The sequence below is a fragment of the Lampetra planeri genome, chromosome 44, assembly GCF_965212315.1.
Source record: "Lampetra planeri chromosome 44, kcLamPlan1.2.h2, whole genome shotgun sequence".
Classification (NCBI taxonomy): Eukaryota; Metazoa; Chordata; class Hyperoartia; order Petromyzontiformes; family Petromyzontidae; genus Lampetra; species Lampetra planeri.
Genome location: NC_136150.1, coordinates 9,623,369 through 9,641,828, shown reverse-complemented (window position 1 = coordinate 9,641,828; position 18,460 = coordinate 9,623,369). Strand labels below are relative to the sequence as shown.

The following is an 18,460-nucleotide window of genomic DNA, read 5'->3' as shown; positions in this document are numbered from 1 at the left end:
CATCATAGTCTCAACTTCCCCACTGTCCGTTAGCCATTCTAATTGTTGCCGAGAGAGCTCAATGAGCTACCTCATTCAACGTGATTTTGAGCTTTGCTATAAAAACACATAAACCATAATTTCGGTGACATTTACAATACTATTTGTACATCGTAATGTCGACTATTTCTGGCTAAACTCAAAAACAGATGCAGAACTCTGCAGGACTTCGTAACCAAGTGCAGAGAATATTTAAAACAAGTTACCGTTTATCAAATGAAGAAAATACAGCGAAACTGTTCTTTTCCCCTCTCCTATCACCTGGTGTTCCTATTTTTCATGCCTCGAAAATGATCCATAAAAAATCTCACCCATACGTTCATCAATGTTTTGTGTTCCTATCATCTGCATTTATCCACGGATAAGAGGAATAACTCACAAGCAGCAGATGAGATTGGGCACTTTCTGGGCGATTTTGTTAAAGGAAACGTGTTGTGTTGAGCATTAACAAATGTTGTTCCCAACGAAATGGATATGCAACCATGTCACCCAGAGTCGTGTTTCTGTTGCGTGAACCCAAAAAAACCACGACTGCCCTTTTTCCCACCATCTCCAAAAACAAACATGGTTAATGTCACACCAGGGTGCACTCAACCTAGCCCCCCCCCACCCATGCACTGCATTTCATCAAAATGTACGTTAGACTCAGGGGAAATGAGCTGGGAACTGCTGCTAAAAGATGCGATGACTGCGCAACAGGAAATGGAACAAAACAAATCTGCCCAAACACCGAGAAGAGAGTTTGACAACATGATCGACTTCAACATTTGCAACTGAAAACAAAGCATTTCTCACAATATTGTATGACATAAAGACATCCAAGTGGTTCTGATAAAGTTACCAAATGTCAATCTTAATTTTAGTACTTTCGTGACTGCAGGAATTATTATTTGTTTCTTTCGGTTAAGTCACGTCTAAAGATAAAATAATAAATTAAATTAAATAATAGAATACGACGTTTCGATTGCAACACAAGCAATCATCATCAGGTATAATGAAATAGCGACATAAAATCTAACCAGAAAACTATAGACAGACATATTAGCAGACAGATATCACCAAGATACATAGCGAGAGCAACACAGGTAACAGAGAGGGGTGATCGTCTCTGTGTGGTGGCCTTAAATAGACAGAGGGGGGGGCGGAGGCAGAGAGAGGGAGGAGGGTTAGAGAAAAAATTAGCATATCAATGGGTGGTCAACAAACGTGGTGCTGCGAATGCGATGGCACGGCAAGCAAGCCTGAAAATCAGGAGAAGGACACACTAAAATTAAATAACCTAGTAAAATATCGAAATGTAATGTAATACAACACAGAGGGTCGGTCAACACACAATTAACGCATAGCCTGGTTGATTACGTATTTCAAAGATTGCTAAGTTAGAATTTAAGTGTGAACAATCTAAAGAGAGGACACAGGCAGAGAAAACAAGTCGCCAGAGAGAGAGAAAAAATAATAATTCCTGCAGTCACGAAAGTTCTAAAATTAAGATTGAACCACTTCTACGGGGAAGTTTTAAGCTTATCTTTTTTCTCTCTCTCTGGCGACTTGTTTTCTCTGCCTGTGTCCTCTCTTTAGATTGTTCACACTTAAATTCTAACTTAGCAATCTTTGAAATACGTAATCAACCAGGCTATGCGTTAATTGTGTGTTGACCGACCCTCTGTGTTGTATTACATTACATTTCGATATTTTACTAGGTTATTTAATTTTAGTGTGTCCTTCTCCTGATTTTCAGGCTTGCTGGCCGTGCCATCGCATTCGCAGCACCACGTCTGTTGACCACCCATTGATATGCTAATTTTTTCTCTAACCCTCCTCCCTCTCTCTGCCTCCGCCCCCCCCTCTGTCTATTTAAGGCCACCACACAGAGACGATCACCCCTCTCTGTTACCTGTGTTGCTCTCGCTATGTATCTTGGTGATATCTGTCTGCTAATATGTCTGTCTATAGTTTTCTGGTTAGATTTTATGTCGCTATTTCATTATACCTGATGATGATTGCTTGTGTTGCAATCGAAACGTCGTATTCTATTATTTAATTTAATTTATTATTTTATCTTTAGACGTGACTTAACCGAAAGAAACAAATAATATTACCAAATGTCCTGGAAAGGCCAGGACAGTCCTGGTTTTAGAAAGACTGTCCCCGTCTCCCAAAGTGTTTGTGAACATAAGGAATTTCTCCCCGTTTGAAATGTTCTCGTCTCAAGCTCGACTCATAATTGTGGAAATTCCACATTACGATGGCACTTTTGGCGACATGGCATTCCTATGGTACTATTGGACATATTTGAAAGGGCTTTATAGCTCATCGGATTCCTCTAGTATAAGTATTCTGATTCTGACATTGTTTAGAGGGGAGAAGCTTACAATCGAGTGCAATCCTGGTGGTGCTCAACTAATCACTTTATTTTTTCAGAGTGAATAAACTAAGTACTACTTTGTGGGAAGTCAACAAAGGTGTGTGACAGGTTGTGGTAAAATGGGTTTATGAAGGAGTTTAAAATCGGTGTGGAGATTACACTGTAACCTCAACAATAAGTACTATCTTCCACATACCTGCCATATGCATATGACATGTATGTAAGCATGTATTATTTTCAAATACTCATGAATACAACTGGATAAATATCCAAAAGCACGATCTTTCTGAAAATGAGTCGGAGACTAAGTAAGGTTTTACTGGGTGAACAATTGTTGCAATTAATTTTTAAAATTAGTGCCAAGGGTCTTCGAGATTGGTGTTATCGAAAAGTCTGTGAGCTTGAACTCCTGTGCTCATGGAAACAAATCATCCTCTACTTGACCCACTTTCCATAAACGTGTCGATTTTAATCTTAGAATCTGTGCCAAATGCCACCAGGGTGACATACAAAACGAGAATCAAAACAACTCCCACTTGGGAAGTAGTGGGGCAGCTCTGGGGGCAAATGGTGTGTCCGGTCACTGACTCAGCACTGGGAACAATTCTCGGTTTAAATCCTGTGTTTCAGTCACCCATGATTTAGCCGGGATATCAATTGGTAGAGAGTTTATGGCCAACTTATTTTCCAGCCATTTTGACAATCCACTGCTGGATGCACGGTATTTATGTTTAACTTCTTTCGCACCGTACGTAGCCAACCGTGCTAATCGGAGGTGCGGGGAAAGGACAACAACACTCGACATAAAAAGCTGTTTTAAAGAAATGATTTTCAATCTATATTTCAAGTTCAAAGCTCCAGTGGCTTCCGAATAGCGTCCCCACAGCTTCCCCACCGCTGTGTCGATCATGGAGGTTGTTTCACCATACTTGACCATGCTGGTCAATGCGTGTTGTGTGAATCAGGGCAGGGGGAAGGCAGGACCAATAATTTAAGTCGGGTTTCCGACTGAATAACACAACGTGCTAACCAGTGTGCCTATGCTCCACCCAAATGCCATAAGGTGTAAAACAACGTACTACATATTCCCTTGATTTGTTAAATACTGGCCGAGAATTTAAAATAATTGTTTTGACTGTGTCATGCACAAATGTCTCTGCAGCAGAGTATATTGGAAGATGTGCCTGATAGTGTTGGATAAGGAGTCACTTGAAAGGGTCCTCAGATGTTCTGTGATATCACCTTCCAGAGACTGAATTCTAACAGAGCGATGTTACAATGTTTTTTTTCTGAAAGAATTCCAAAGCAAAATAACTTCATCTCGTGATATGACGTAGACAGCGCCATTCAAACGCTAATGGTAAAGGTGCAGCCCTGCAATTACTTTCTCACGCTACTGTTGGCGGATGACCCTCCACTTGAGGGAGCTCAAGAGTGCCCCCCCCCCCCCGAGAGAGAGAGTATGTAGGCCTACTCTTCCACGTTGGCCAGACACTTTGGAAGAGGCAAGAGTAGCCATCATTGACCCCGCCATACACCACCAAACTGTACCATTAAGGTGCCACAGTGGCGAGATGTTCACTCCCTCGCCTGGTATGCAGAAGCACGTGGGTTCGTTCCTAACCCTGACGCCTGCTGTGTATTTGGAGTTTGCATGTCTCTTCTACCCGTTGTCGTTGGGATTATTCTCCTGGTCCTCTGGTTTTCCCTCCACATTTAGAAACTTCTGTTTGGAGTATTTGGCTGCTATACATTTCCCAATGATAAACCACTTTGTAGAGCTATCATTTGTGGCAAGGTTGCTTCTGAAAAAGAGCTATATAGCTCAGTGGGCTTTAACAGCTAAAAAAACAAGTTTCGTTTTAAAATATTTGCATCAAAAAATCCACCCAAAAAACCTGAAAACGATTCCATAATATACTGTGGCCACTGGTAGTGCACAGCCAAGAAGCATTAATCATTTACAAAGCCTGGCCTGAGGGACGCAGGGGCTGGTATATTTAACTGAAGTATTTGCAATTGGGTTTAGTCAGGACCCTGAAGAGCAAAGTAATCTGGACCATCAGTCACAGCTGTGCCACTCAGTGGGGGAACTCAATCAATGGTATTGTGTGCCTTACTTGCAGGCCAGTAACAAAACAGAGGGCAATAGGCAAAGCAAGAAAGTGATGCCACTGAGTTCGGGGTCACCACAAAGGTTATACGAGTATCTTACTTTGGGGTGCTAATCAATTTTCGTTATTTCGACAAGACAGAATCAATTATGGGAGTCGAAAGGCCACAGATTTCATAATCGATTCTAGTTCGATTTTAGCAATTAACAAAATGACTGGGCATGCGCGAACCTTCAAACCACATCGTGTATTCGAATGCGATGAGTGGCGTGACGACCCATTACGTACAAAGTGTGCCAAAAAATGACAGGCTTTGTCAGCCCACTGCCAGTTGAAGGCCTCAACATGCATTGTCGGTCACAGGGCTCGCCTGAGTCCCACACTGACGCGAGTCAATGTATCGCATGAAAAGTAAAGTTATATTGTATTTTGTATATATTATGTTAAATTATGACGCGAGTCAGTGTGGGATCAGAGTTGGTAAAATGACGATCACTTTTTTTTCATGCTTTTATTGATAAAAGAAGCTAAAATTAACTTATATTTCACTGCGGTGGAAAACAGATGGTAGCTGCACTGGGACATGAGGGATGATGGAAGCAGAGTAGGGAGGCCTTCATCCAACAGTGGATAAGACAATAGCTGATGATGGTCAATTGATGGTCTCTGCCGGTCAATGGAATATTAACAATAGCCCAGAGTGCAACTGTGGTCACCAATCTCAAACCATGGGCCACAGAGTAACAACACTGCCTACTTGCATCATTTGCCAGCAGCATCATTTGATAAGACAGGATTGTTAAAAATCTTCTTCAATCTTGGGCCTGAAATAGGTGGCGGGATGTGATCAATATGCCGCCACAGGTGAGGAGGAAGTAACAGCAAGTGATGCTGAGAGGTCAATGTATCGCATTAAAAGTAAAGTTATGTTGTATTTTGTATATATTATGTTAAATTATTCAAATGGCAGGCATCATCATTAACTGAACTTACCAGATGCTCGCCTTCCATAGCGGTTGATCACAGGCGCTGAAAAACATAAACAAGAAAGCAGAAGTCAATACAAGTTGTCGCAAATGTCATCTGCAAGAGATTATTGCCCACAGGAGAAGCATTTGCATGAACGCAAGAGGTGCCACGTTATATATGTCCACAAATAGCGTAATTAGTTATATACTGCTGGACGGAGGCCTCCCCACACCATGTCATTCATACGGGAAGGTCGCCTCGGCTCTAAATGAGTACCTGGTGCGATGTATAAAAAAAACATCGCCGCTGGAGAAACAAAGGCGGTCGAGCGTGGCGGTGGCCACCCACCCCCACGTGTATCATAGGTGCTCGCTGACATCACTTGCCCTACCAGTCTCTTAAAGGCTATGTGGGGGATCTTTGCCTTTGTTGTTTTATATATATACACACACACACATCGCACAGGTCATTGACAGCGACATTAACGGCTATTTTAGATAAAGTACAAGATGTGAAAAGTGACTCTTCCACCTCTTCTTACATTGTAATACATTTTCATGGGAAACGATACCATGAGGAAGCAGATCCATAGCCAAGTTCCAAGTTTATTTTATTTACATAGCCATGGAACCATAGATGTGGTTCTGTTGCAGGAAAGACTCCGTCAGCAATTCTTCAATTGGGACGCAATTGCACCAACAAGATTCGACAAGCCACTGACCACAAATCTCACACTGGAACACAAACATTGTGGTCAACAAGACCAGATGAATATATCAAAAGGGCCCAGACTGCAAACGCAGACAGTTGCAGTCTGTAGCACAGAATATGAAAGAGGAGGAGGAGGAAACTTGCCCTCTGACCAGACCACACCTAAGACTCAGAGCACTGAACACTGCAGACGATGACGACCCTCAGCTAAATAAGTCTACAATAAAATAAACAAAAATACAGGTACTGACTGATAAAGCAGGTGGCATAGATGATGATGATGATGAGCGTTGTCGAGCAGTATGGTCTGATAATTTTCAGCTCTATGAGAAATTACAAAATTTCGGACCATATATTTCAAAAACACTTGATACGGGTAATCATTATAATAATCATAAAGTAGCTCACTGCTTTGGTCATAACCCTAACCCAATAATGGTTGCAATTCAAATACAAATATAATTTGTCCACTCTTCATTAAATGGGAGAAATGCTTATAAAATACCACGGTGATGTGGATTCAATTTCTGAAGCACCACCCAGCACTTGGACGAAAACATCGGACGTCGTGCCTAACGACAGACAGTGTACCCCTGAAAACACATCGGAGAGCTGTACAGCACAAGTGTGGAAAACGTACAGCGACGGACGAGCTGCTTTGCACTTGGATACCCAGAGGACAAGGCGGGTGAATCAAGTGAAATATGACGTTGCCCAGCCACTAATTACGGCAGGTCACACGGGTGGCATCTCATTTTATATCCTGCCCACCATAAATCAATCGCGAGGCAACACTGTCGCACGCAATTTGCAGGAAAATCACAGCACTGAGCCATGCAATCTGTACAAACGAACACCTTGAGCCCCGAGCATAATTAAATTTTAAACAAAGGTTCCGTCGCGGATATATGTAAGCTGCTGCTGCTAATGCCTTAAATGTCAAGACTATGTGTATGATAATACGTAAAGCATCTACAAATAACACTTCCTTTCTAACTCTTCTTTTGCATGGCGTTTGAAAAACCAACACACTAAAATCGTATTTTTTTTAATTTTGGAAGCCATTCATTTCCACAGCATCCAGGGTAGCTCAGGGGAGTTCGTCGCTTGTTCCATCAGAATACGCGTGTAAAACTTGGCAGTCATCACTGATTGGCACCTCACCGCATCCAGTTTGGCGAGTCCTTGACCATTTATTTATGGAGGAAATAACTACACCTTCAATGGCTTTATTGGACACCGTTCAGAGTAAAAACAACATTCTTACTGGTTGGATTTCTTGCACTCCTATATCCTGGAAAGCTATAATGCAAACCTCGGTAAATAATGCATTCCTGGACCCATTGTTAAGTGGATTGTACCTTGTTTCTACCAGAAACAAATCTTCCCACAAAGCAATGTGAAAGCAACATTTTATAATTTTACTTTTAGGATAGTGTGTTTAGATTCGTTTTGATTATTGAAGATTTTTGTCTGTGACTCGATAGCTACTATTAGCCAGTGTATGACCGTGGTCATCCAGAACAGACCATACAGCATGTAAAAATGTAATGCCGCCTGATCCACAAATACGAAGGATACATCACAGCGATACACTGCTGCTCCTGACGCCGTTTTCTGGCTTTACCACCTGAATGTTAAATTGTAGTTGTTTCTCTGCGTCTACATCAGCCATACGAAATAAGATTAAGTAACTATTGCTGTGCCGATTTAAAACAAACTTGTCATCAAAAAACATTGTTAAAATTTAATTCTCATCAGGCGCCATGGTGTAAAGTGAAGTCTCAGACTCTTATTATCCACTGTCTCTGGCCTCCCTAGTTATGTGCTATGAAAGAGGTCCATTGTTCGAAAAGTCGCCAAATATTTATTTTGTTCTTTTAAGGTGATATTTTCACTGGCAAACATGTCGAGTTTTTTGCTATTTGTCCTTGAGCCGTCACTGCCAACTCAGCAGCAGTATCACCAAAAAAATTGTCTTGTTATGCCTCGGGGAAAGCCGTATATCTTGGCGGATCATTCAACAAGAAGTCTTCGTGGGCCAGATTTGGCTTGTGTGCCACCAATGGATGATCCCTCGTGTGAAGAAATTAAGAAATATTCAATAAGACCGATAGCATTTACTATGCAGTGCGGGAAAGACTTGTGTTTACGGGAAACATTCAAGGGCTTGCGCACTATGGTTGACCACGTTTGACGATACACCACACCCAGCAAGATGTTTAATTTATTATTTAGAGCAGCAACTACACCGCCGTGCATTTAATCCTAATTGGCGCGCTGTATACAGTGAAAGGCGTGATGAAGCTCGTAACACCATGACTTTAATACATCTGATGATCTTGCTCTGAATACACGTTAATTACAGCAGTGTTTATTTTAAAACGACGTAAGATTAGACGACGTGATGACATAAATACTGTTTTGAGAGGTGGCTGGGTGGCTCAGGGTGCTAATTTCATGTCAGAGACACTGAAAGCCTAGGTTAAAATCCTGGTTTTGGCCACGTATGATTAAACTGGGTCATCTCAACATAATGTATATAGTGCCTTAACCAAGGCGCTTTACAGAAAATTAAGAACAGTACATGTGAATGTAATGGTGGAGATGAGGTGAATAAAATAGATGAGAGGAAGCAATGGGCGAATCTGTGATGGATGAATTCGGTGAAAGTGGAATTGATAATGGTAAATGATGATGAACGGATTGAATGAATGGGGAATGAGTGAAAGCCATGTAATGAGAATATGAAGAGGGAAAAGTAGTGGTGGTGGTAATGAGGGGGAGAATAAGGGGTCCGTGGGGTGAGCTAGAGAAAATAAGTGAGTTTTGAGTGAGGAGCAGGTGACTGTTTAATGTGGAGAGTTCCAGTGTATAGCCGGTTGATAAGTTTCAGCCTGGCCACTGATGACTGCACAAAAAACACCATCACTTTGAAGTTCATTTTAACTTAATTTCATTCGATTAAGTTCTGAAAATTTAAATTTCAGTTTCATAGCCACATGAAAAACACCCTTGGAAGGGCATAAAACAGAGGTGTGTGCTTCAAATTGATTCTTGTTAAGATTTCTGAGCACAGGCACAAAGGCCCAAGCGGCCAGAAACAAACAGCACTCTCAAAGTTGTAATAAATTGAAGGTTAACGTGTTTCTTGAATTAAGCTAGTTTATATGAATTTGGGGAATGAGACAATGGGGAAGAATTGCAGTCGTCAAACCAGTTGCCAAGGACGAACAGGAAGAGAAGTTATTTGACCTGCAGTGTGGTGAGTGGTTGGGTGGGTGAGTGAGTAGGTGAGTGGGTAAAAGTGGGTGAGTGTGTTGTTGTGGTGGTTTAATACAAACTGGATGAGACAAAACAGTCCATCTGGTAAACTGAGTACTCAATATGGGTAGAGGAATCAACAATTGAAGTTCACTGGAACAGTAACCATAGTAGTAACGATATAGGAGTGATAAGGAGGTGACTGATCCTCAGCGAGTGAGGCAGTGGCGTGAACCAGCGATTTCTGGACCATCAACCAATCCGATTGCTTATTACGTTGAGTGTGGATAGAACGGCCCGGTTGACATGACACACTGTAGGTTTACTTTCTGAAACAGTGTGGTGGCCTGCTTGTACTTCAAAAATGCGCGAAGGAAACGTCTTCATTTTCACGACACGGCAACAAGGTCGGACCATCGCTAGGAGAAAACACAAACAAGAATGAACAACACAAATCGCCCAGGTTTGTATGTTCTTATGGTCGCACAACATGAATAATAATTAGCAAAACAACAAACTTGCTCGCCAATCGATTCGAATAAAAAGAGCTAAGCGCAACAAAAAACGTGTTTTTACGAGCTTCCTGTAGCCGAAGCAAGGTTACCCAGGAAAGCTAGTCAATGGCCCATGCGGGAGTTGTACACTTTTACATTTATACATTGTGCCTACTGCAGCTTGCATGTAGAGGTGGCAGCAAATTATATGACCTTCTATTTTAAAGCAATGGAGCACACACCCTTATAACGTAAATGATTAAAATAGTTCAGGTTTGTCAAGATCAGTGTAAACTATGCTAAATAAAACAATAATGAAGATGCACTGGGTGGAGTGGTGGCACAGTACGACTACGCTATAAAGCCGAACCTGAAGTCAATGTATTCAATTCCCGGCCTCGGCCAACATCAGTGGGGAGTGATCTCTGAAATAGTACCAGGAACACACCCTCCCTACTCCGCCTCCCTCCACTTCACCAACCTGCACTGACCAGCTCAGTGAAGCGTGGCCAAAACATCATGATTACCGACAAAGTGGCGCCGTGGTTGGTGAGATGTTAACTCTGTCGCCTGGTATGCAGAAGTTCGTGGGTTTGATCCGGACCCTGACGGCTGTATATTTGGAGTTTGCGTGCTCTTCTCATGGTCGTGTGGATTTTTCTTCAGGTCCTCCGGCTTTTCCCTCCACATTTAGAAACGTACGTTTCAGTATTTGGCTGCTATAAATTTCCACATGATAACCCACTTCGGTGAGATATAATTTCAGGCCAGCTCGCTTCTGAGAAAGAGCTATATAGTTCAGTGGCCCTTACCTGGTAAAATAAAAATGGTTTAGTATAGTTTACACTGTAAAGAAGTCTTCATCCAGTAGTTGATTGACAAAGGGCTGTAAATTATGTATACATTTATTATTATTTAAAACTGCACCACCATTGACTCACTCAAGCATACCTCAGATCGCCAAATTAATATTGCAGTGCACAGGAGTGCAGTAACCAACATCTTATTCTTCAGTTTAACACGTATTCCTCCACCACTCCATACAATCACCGAGAATGCACCCAATTTTGTCAGACATCAGAAGCTAAACATGGCTGAGCCAGGATGGCGGTTGGATGGGTGGTCACCAATGCACAATAGACAGGAGCAGGAGGCAATGTGGGCAACAGAGTGCGGTGCAGCAAAATCCACGGTCGTTCTGCACCTTTCCTCATTGTCTGCAGGGCGTGGGGGGAGGCCCTCATCCAGCAGTGGATTGACAAAACGAGGTGTACACAAGCAAACATCCAAATCGAAACCCAGTGACCAAGAGGCCCCGAAGCAAAACGTGTCACGTGCAAAACGTGAAATCTGAAGCTTGGTGCTGGCCTCAGGACTGGAAATACCCCACATGCTTAAACCAACTTTCAGACAATGGGGCCTCTTCCTAAATCGCACGCCCGCGGTATCTTTAATATTGTCGCTCGAGTAAGTTCATCGCAGCGTCATTTCAAGCTCGTTTAAGCCGTCAGCAAAATGCCGCATGCCGTGGCGAGCATTGTATGGGCTTCAGTGTCAACTCTCAATATTTTGACAATCGCCTGCAAGCAACATTTGCGGTTGCTGTGCAGCAACCACAACTGGCAGTGAATGACGTCCATGTTCTGGTTCGGCTCGTTCCGGCCAGAGTTGCGGGGCAGGAAACGTTTTGTTCGAAGCGAAAAGAAGAAAAAACAGAAAGGAGGGGATGGCGCAGTGGAAGGGGACAACGACCTTAACTCGTAGGCCGCGCAGCTCCCTTTTCATCGTGCAGTGTATACATCCAATTTTGACCGACACCCAAAACGGCGGAAGCATGGCATGTAACGCACGTGCACGCACGCACACAGCGTACCAAGACTGTATGTGCAGAATTTGCCAGCCGGGTAAAACCGAAGAACCACTCCGGGATAACTCCTCCACAACGGGTGTTCCTCTGCAAACAAAGGGCTCTCGTGGGGAGTGGGTCACACGAATCGAACTCTCCCTATAATTAAGGTCCGAGTAGATGGGTTACATAAGGGATTTGAATGCTGTAGCACTGCACGCGGCTAAAGCTTGTGTGTGTGTGGGGGAGCAGCAGGGTGACGCGTAGCGCAGCGTGCTATGCTACACAAGTGGGAATCGACCCGAGTTCGATTCCCGCTCATGGCCAAGACCAGTGACAATAATCTGGACTGGTCCTAGGTCGATTTAGCCTTCAATGAGTAGCCCGATGCGGTATGTAAACATCGCCACTGAAGAGACAAAGGCGGTCGGGTGTGGTGCTGGCGACCCACCCCATTCGTGTACCATGCAGGCCATCACAGGAGCTCGTGAACAGCACTTGCCCCAAAAGTCTGTGAAGGCTATATGGGGGATCTTTGTCTTTGGGGGTAGCAGCGTACGTCTCTCGAACGCGTCACCCAGCAAACCGACCGCGTCACCCGGCAAACTGACCGCAGTGCTTACGCACAGAAGCTAAGGGGTCTGGAATGCGCCGCGTGCCAGCATGCGTTCCTCTTGCTGTATGGAAAACACTCCGTGAATGCTCGTCTATCTGCAATCGCAACTCAAACTATCTAGTTTACTGTAAAGTAGTGTCATATAAACGATGCATCGGATTAAAATAGATTATTAGGCTCATCACGTACACACACAGCCCTATTGGTAACAATACAGTACAACAATTGATTTTGCTGCAACGTAGCCTCGAAACAGCACAGCCCATCTAATCCTAGCCAGACTCGACCACGCTTACCTTCCGAAGGGTTGAATGCATTAGGAGCCATTTGGTGATAGTTAACGGAGGTTATCGGTTATTTGGTCGCTCGTAATTATCCATTGCATTGTGTGTTTGCAACCAATTGTTTACAAATGATGTAATATACATACTCTATGAATGATAACTTTTACATGTATGCTAATTAGTGATTGAAACTGTAAAAACAATCAACAAAAGTGAGTAAAAAAAGGAATACAATCACCCCACATTCAATTAATCGAAATGGCAGTATAGGATAAATGAGCAGTGTATGTATGCTGAACTTTGTTCGCACCGTACGTAGCCAATCGTGCTAATATATTGGTACATGTGTAATGCGAGCAAGGATTGAGGGGGGGTGGAGTCTGGGTCACGTGGGGGGAGAGGATTTAAGGAGAGAACCGGAAGGGGAAAGGGGAGTTGAGACGGAGTGAAATACGAGGAGGCCACGCTGGGCAAGACGGAAAGTGTGGCGCGGTTGCCACGCGGTGGGAGACGTCGACACTGACGGCCATCGGTGTCAGACGAAGAGAGCTAACGGGGCAGTGAGAGGCTCAGCTGTGGAAGGGGCAGCAGTGACGCTAGATAGCGGGGCAGCGGTGTGGCTGCAAGGATCGCCTGACGGGGCAGCAGTGAGACTGCTTATTGGGACAGCAGGGAGCCTGCACAACGGAGCAGCCGAGGGCTGTGGAGAGGTCGTCGAGCGGGACGCGGGCCTAAGCGAGACGCCGTGGTACGGAGATTCTACGAACCCAATAAAGGACAATGGAGATCGACATCTGAGAGAGAGTCCTTTATTACACATGCATAAGTAATTTGTGTTGTTAGGGTTCCTAAGTTTGGCTCTCAGCACCTCAGGCACTTCCACTGAATCCTGTGAATCCTTTTAGGAATTAAACACACCTCTTTTCCACTGTACAACCAAGCCACACTGCGGCCATGTACAATCAGCCTGGCATGGTTCAGGAGGCGGCGCCAGGTTGCTTTTTCCACTTAAGGAGCTGAGCCATGCCACTAACATCACACGCAATTAAGGTTTCATTCGACCCCAGACCCTTCTTTTGCTCAGAGCCAGATTCATATATCTTGTGAGGTCAACATTTCATAGTTTGGCTCTGGCTGGGCATAACAAACACAGCCAATGGAAACCACCAGCAACGAGAAGGACCCCACGCTGGCTACAACAGTGACCACCAAATTTACGTCAGGTCCCAGGATTTACAGGACCGTCACACGCCGCCGACACGTGCGCCGCAACAGTGGGATCTTTTACCATTACCTCTATTTCGATACGTGTGACAAGTGTGCACAACTGCCGGCTAGACCAGACAATGAATAATTATTTCGCTGCAATGCAAATGAATGAGGTGTAGAAGAGGAGGAACTGGCCTTATGCATTACACAGCCACAGCAGCTGCTGGCAAAGAGCAAGGAAAGCACCACCGATAGATGCTAATGCATTTAGGAAAGGAAAGGTCGGGCGGGGTGTGGGAGGAGAAAAGAGAAATCTGAGCACGAGTTCAAGCACGCGCCATTAAACAAATCCTGCGCCCGCTGCAGCGTCCTACACGTGCGTGTCTGCCAGAGCCGACCATTAAGCGGCATCAATTATGTAAGGGTATCTTTTGGTGTGCCGATGTAAAATTGTGCTCTGGCACACCGACAGAGGTCATACGCATGCATATCTAAAGAGACAGGGTGGGGGGAGAGCTACCCAGTTGTTGTATACACGCGTTACGCGCCGAGTGTTTTAACGTCAAAATATACAACCGCGCGAGAAGGGTACATTTTGGAAACTTCCCAAGCAAGTATTTCTTCACTGCGTTTGAGATACTGGACAACGTTTTTCCACAACTGGCACTTTTCACTCGGGTTATCGCACTACTATTACATTTTTAGAAAGATGTCCACCCGTCAGTCATCTGATAACCGGAGAAGCAAAAGCAGTATAAGGGTGCGTAAGTAATAGCAACATCTCCCTTTCCCAAATGCTTGCTTGTTTGTTAATTTGTTTTTTGCAATGGTACGACCCTGATCTGCAGGGCAGGGTAAAGACGTTTAACGAAGAAAACAGCTCGGTAAGCACCACCTCACTGTCACCTGCGAAATGTAAATCAGAGATTGCACAACGGTGCATAATTTGTCCAAGGCGATGAGAGAGAGAGAGAGAGGGGATTGAAAGCCATTCATCATCCATCCATTGCGTTGAAGAGATGACAACTGCAGACGTGCACTGCAGCAGTGAGACAGTGGCAAAAGTACCACCATAACTACTCTGCAGCGATTAAGTAAAAGTGTCTCCGTAATGAATGCCGCAACAGGCCCAGTTAGGGTGGTGCAGTGGTACACACACTGCCCTATGAACCTGCCCTCCCGAGTTAAACTCCCGGCCATGGCTAACGTCATTGGCTTGATATCTGCACCAGACATGAGCTCCCCCCCTCCCCCCCATCTTCACCAGCCCACACCAACCAGCTTTGGCAAAGTATGGTCAAGCAAGCGCCGTGGCCGACACAGCATCGGGGGGCCTTCATCCAGCAGTAACTGCCAAAAGGCCATGAATTATGATTATTATTGGACCTCGTGATGTCCACTACAGTTGAGGAAAAACGTGGAAACAAGTGACAATATGGGCTTGGCTCCTGCACAATGGCAAGCTTATCTCAGCAATCAGCCCCGCCATGCGGTTCACGCTTGTTGTACCAGTGCTGGCCTTCTCGTGCCCGCACTACATCCCATGTGGGGACGCATTCGGTCGTTTCTCGTACGGTAGTAAATTACAATAAAAACAGCTTGTCCTAACAACCCTTGTCAACGCTTGCAATCGTTCAGTTCACACGTGGCCGATTAGGATGGCAACATATCTCACGAACACCCAGTACGTGCCAGGCTCAGGGACACAGGCACCAAGGATACGTTGTTTTTGAAAGCTTTCCAATGAAGGTCAAAAGTATGTATACATTAGCTTTGTCCGTCTATCAATTGGGGGCGGGGGGGAACAAACAAACTACAGTAAAGATAATCTAATGTGAACAAAACTTTAGCAGAAAGGAAATTGATCAAAGAGTTGCTTGAACCCTCCCTGGCTGAGCTGTTATACAAGCCCCATTGTGTCATCGTGGGCCAGCGTGTGGGAAAGCATGCATAATCCACACGTATGCCTGATTTTTCTTCTTTGTTTTTGCAATACGGGTTCACACGCAAACACACACGGGCATCCCTTTGCGTGCAGCAGGGGAACCAGAGTGACCTCAATTTTAGACAGCTTCGAGCCATCACATTCATCACCGCTTTTGCAAGACCCCAGCTTAACTGACGTTATCAAGGCAAAAAGGGGACTTGGCCTCGTGACCTTCACATTGAGGCAGCTGTTATTTCTGGGGAGGGGAGAAATTCCGCGCTCCCATTTCACATCTAGGTTCGGACACCAGCATGGACAATGGCGCGGAGCACTGGCCCAGGCGGCTGAGCCGTTGTGAACAGAGCCGGCGGGCGGGCAGCAGGCCCAGTGAGAGATAACGCTCAACACGTCCGCCCAAAAACTAAACACCACCGAGGCAAACGGTATCGACACAAGACCATACGCACGCACACAGACAAAATCCACCCTTTAGCCTTGACAGACTGTCGGAACAAGAGCTGTGAGCGAGCACCGAATAAGGCCGGCACGGCACACGAGGGGGTGGCCAGCACCATGCCTCGTGGCGATGTTTAGACAACGCACTGGGTACTCATTTTAAAAACTGTGTGAAACTAGGGGTGGCCCAGGCTCGGATATTCGTCACCTATGTTGGCTGTGAGCAGGAATCGAACTCGGGTTGGCGGGTTAGTGGCACTAACCGTTGCACTACCACTTCCCACACCAGTACACACACACAAACATACACACAGAGGTTTTTTTGGGTTAGATCACGTAAATATGTCGTTAAACCCGCCACCACCTGATGCAGCCAATTAGTAAGCTTTGTCACATAAACAAAACATGCTAATTCGTTACTAATACAGCACACCGGTGTGTTGGAGAGTAAACCCACAACATTTACAATTCGAGTACGACGTGTCGCCAGTCATTACAACTCTCATCATCAGGCGACAGCCACATTTGTGATTACATCTTCCTGTTTCGTTCTTAAATAGGGGGATATATGTGATGTCTTCACTTGTGAGCCAACCAGGTGCTGAGGCCAGGCGGGGGGGCAAACATACACACCTTGGCAATATATTGTGTGGCTAGACAATAATACAACACATACAGATTACAGTATTTCTGCTACCAGTTCATGTTCGCTAATCGCATTTGGATGGCACGGGGCCTTATTAAGGTCACACTCGGGGACATCGCGTTGCCTGCGATGTAATCCACTTATCAAAAGAGTCAGGCAATGAACCCACACACAACACACACCAGAAATGCACGACATGTGCATTATTGGCAATGTGCTGATTTTGAGTCGATGATAGTGGTGCCAAGCGTGTGGACTGCACTCACTGAATTTTGATTTAAAGCTTTCGTGACTGCAGGGATTCATCTTCTTGGTTCTTTCGGTAAAGTCACGTAGAAGGGAAGTAATAAAATAAAAAAAACATAATAAAACAATTCTCACATTGTTTTTTATGTTTTATTTTTATTATTTTATTACTTCCCTTCTACGTGACTTTACCGAAAGAACCAAGAAGATGCACTCACTGAGTGGCACTCGAACATGAGAGAATGATGGGTGTTTAACAATTACAATGCTGTGTTTTTTTCCACTGAGGCCTTGGATGAGTCTCGAGACTATCTTTTCGGAGGGTCCTGCAATAAAACATTGTTTGTTTCCGTAAACTGGGACCGTAATATTGTGCTGTGACACTTTTTTTTTACAACGCAGTGTCAATAATCTTAACACCCATCCACTAAGTTGAGAATTTACAGCCATCTGTCAGGGCACTGAAGAGCTTATCAAGCAACGTGGTTATGGGTTTTTTTTTACCATACTTCAAAACATTGTTCGTTGCAGGTTATTGATGGGGGGGGGAGGCCAAAGATAATTTCAGATTCCACCCGCCACCTGATGTTGGCCGTGACCCGGAATAGAACTCAAGATAGTTAGGTTCATATGAAAGTGTGATCACTGCTGCGCCGCTGCTCCCCGAGTCCATCAATATTATATTCGAGAGGCATTGCAAGACCAGACACTTTCAAAAGACAGTCGAGTACACAAGAGGAATCGTAAAACACAATCCTGAGTACAATACATTGTGTGTCAGTACAGCCCTTGTCAATCCACTGATGGGTGAGGGCCTCCACGCACCGCGGGTGTTGTGGGATTTATACGATGAAACGTAAAATCATCACTTTGGTGAGCAGGTAGGTCAAGGTGGGGAAGCGTGGATGTGGCAGTAAAGTACAGTAAAAAATAATGTTGCTGCAATGCTCTTTGCTGCCCACATTGTAGCCCAGCGGCCTGTAACAACATTGTAGCCCAGCGGCCTGTAACAACCTGCTGTACAGAGTGGGCACCCATTTAAGCAATTATCCAAGCTCAATCCTGATCATCTTCCGATATCCAATTGGATCAGGCACATTCCTAGCGATTTGGTCATATCATTTAATGAGCGTGTTACAAGGGCCCTCACTAATTTTGACTCCCGTGGCCGATTAACCAGTTCATTTACGGGTCACTCAAAATACTGGCGGTGATATAACTGTAATAATGACACTACTAATAACGGTGTCCAAAGCGTTGCTTAGTTGGTGGAA

At 44.6% G+C, this 18,460-nt stretch overlaps 1 protein-coding gene across 1 annotated transcript in view; it reads right to left on the bottom strand.

Moving 5' to 3' along the window:
* The window catches only part of LOC144732921 (cAMP-dependent protein kinase type II-alpha regulatory subunit-like), a 99,606-nt gene that overhangs the window by 73,288 nt on the left and 7,858 nt on the right, over nucleotides 1-18,460 (bottom strand). Inside the window, exon 2 of the mRNA XM_078614588.1 lies at nucleotides 5,512-5,547. Within this exon, the coding sequence (XP_078470714.1) occupies nucleotides 5,512-5,547 (36 nt within the window). The remainder of the gene's footprint in view (nucleotides 1-5,511; nucleotides 5,548-18,460) is intronic.